This window comes from Mandrillus leucophaeus, unplaced genomic scaffold (assembly GCF_000951045.1).
Source record: "Mandrillus leucophaeus isolate KB7577 unplaced genomic scaffold, Mleu.le_1.0 Scaffold219, whole genome shotgun sequence".
In the NCBI taxonomy this organism is placed as follows: Eukaryota; Metazoa; Chordata; class Mammalia; order Primates; family Cercopithecidae; genus Mandrillus; species Mandrillus leucophaeus.
The window spans coordinates 1,079,167-1,080,853 of NW_012102243.1; the positions used below are offsets into that span (position 1 = coordinate 1,079,167).

At 62.8% G+C, this 1,687-nt stretch overlaps 1 protein-coding gene across 1 annotated transcript in view; it reads right to left on the reverse strand.

The window, feature by feature from the left end:
- The window catches only part of LOC105540306 (chromosome unknown open reading frame, human C10orf91), a 30,728-nt gene that overhangs the window by 26,820 nt on the left and 2,221 nt on the right, over positions 1 to 1,687 (reverse strand). The window contains 1 exon segment of the mRNA XM_011980851.1: positions 495 to 855. Coding sequence (XP_011836241.1) covers positions 495 to 855 — 361 coding nt within the window.

Genomic DNA, 1,687 nt, shown 5'->3' on the forward strand with positions numbered 1-1,687 from the left:
CTGGGGCAAGGGTGGGAGGGGCCAGGCAGGGCTGGAGCAAAGGTGGACAGGGCCAGGCAGGGTTGGGGTGAGGTGGGCGGGGCCAGGCAGGGCTCCCTCAGGCCTGGGAGGGGCTGAGGCCCCAGCAATGGAGGCAGCCTCATCTGGGAGAGGGACCCTCCTCCTTCTCACAGGGTCTTCCCTTTTCCTCCTTTGTGGTTAGAATTAATACTGTTAACGTTCTTCTCCTGCTGTAATTAACCATCTTGTTAGCCCTGGCTGTCCAGGCTGATTTTCCCTCATTCTCTTGGTGTCCAGTGTCTGAGCCTGGAACCATCGCTTACTTAGTATTTTAGGAATTTTGACAGGAGATTTGTTTCCTGCCTCTGCCTTCTCCTGGAGATAAGGGACTGTGCCTTGGGGGACCCCCAGGCTCTACACCTGCCCATGGCCAGCAGCAGTGGGCAGAGAGGGTCCTCCCCTTGGGTCAGCCCGGCCTGGCCTCCCAGGCTCACCGGCTGCCCCTTGAGGGCCCAGAGCCGCCATTCCCCGCTGCAGGCTCCAAAGGCTGCATTCCTAAAACCCTGACTAACAGACACCTGTTCGCACAGGCCCGGCCCAGAACTGGCTCTTCCAGCCGTCTGTGAGGCCTGACCTACCACAGGAGCTGCCTCAGCCAGGTCCGGGCCACTGGAGTGCGGAGGCCAGGGGTGCCTGGAGGCAGGGGCGCTGGAGTGCTGCTGCCGCAGAGAAAGCGTTCTCGTGGTCTGGGGTTGGTCTTAAAGAAAAATGGGCAGCGTGCTTCTTGTCTGAGGTTTCTGTATGAACGGGAAGCTGAGAACCCGTGTGTGCTGAGCTATCCTGGGTGCTTGTGGTCTTTTGAGAGGTGGGGAAGTGGGCGAGAGGGAGACATTGATTCAGACAAGAAAGGAGGGAAGGGGAGAGAAGAGGGAGGAGGCTGCACACAAGAAGGGGCCCGACTGGGAGCTCCCCCACCCCCCACCCCGTCAGGAAAAAGCCCAGTGGACCTCGCCCCACCAGGCCCTGCCTGAAGCACCTGGATGCCCACAGCCAGGCCCTCGATGTGACCAAGGCTAAGATCAGCCTGGCTTCCCCAGGGCCCCACCGCGCCCCAACATGCGGTGCCTCCAACCCAAGTCTGGTCCACGTGGAGGCTGAGAGCCTGTCTGCACCACTGCCTGGGGCAGCCCTCCTTGGGCCCCAGGGCTGGCTTCTGGTCCTACGGGTGACCCCTGCTGCTGGAGGGAGAGGCCCTCCGCCCAGTCCCTGGGTCTCTGGCCATCGGGCCCCAGAACTGATTCCTGATGACCCTCATATTCAAAGCTAAGGCCGGGGGGTGGGGTTCAGGAAGACCCAGATGCAGGAATCCCAGGCACAATCCCACAGCTGGGCCTGGTGCGCCTCTACCAGGGGCTGGGCTCTGGGGCTCCCATGGGCCTCTCCCAGGGACCCCCGCCCATGCATTGATTCGTGCACTTCCTGCCCTCCCGCCCAGCAGCTGCTCCTGGCCACCTTTCCCTCCTCTCATTGACCCCTGACCTGCCAATGCCAGAGGCCCCCCAGAGCCACATGGAAGGTCCTGCTCAGAGAGCACCTGGCACCTCCTGCCCCTCCTCCTGTCCCCCCTCCTGTCCCCCCTCCTGCTCCTCCTCCTGCCCCTCCTCCTGTCCCTCCTCCTGCCCCTCCT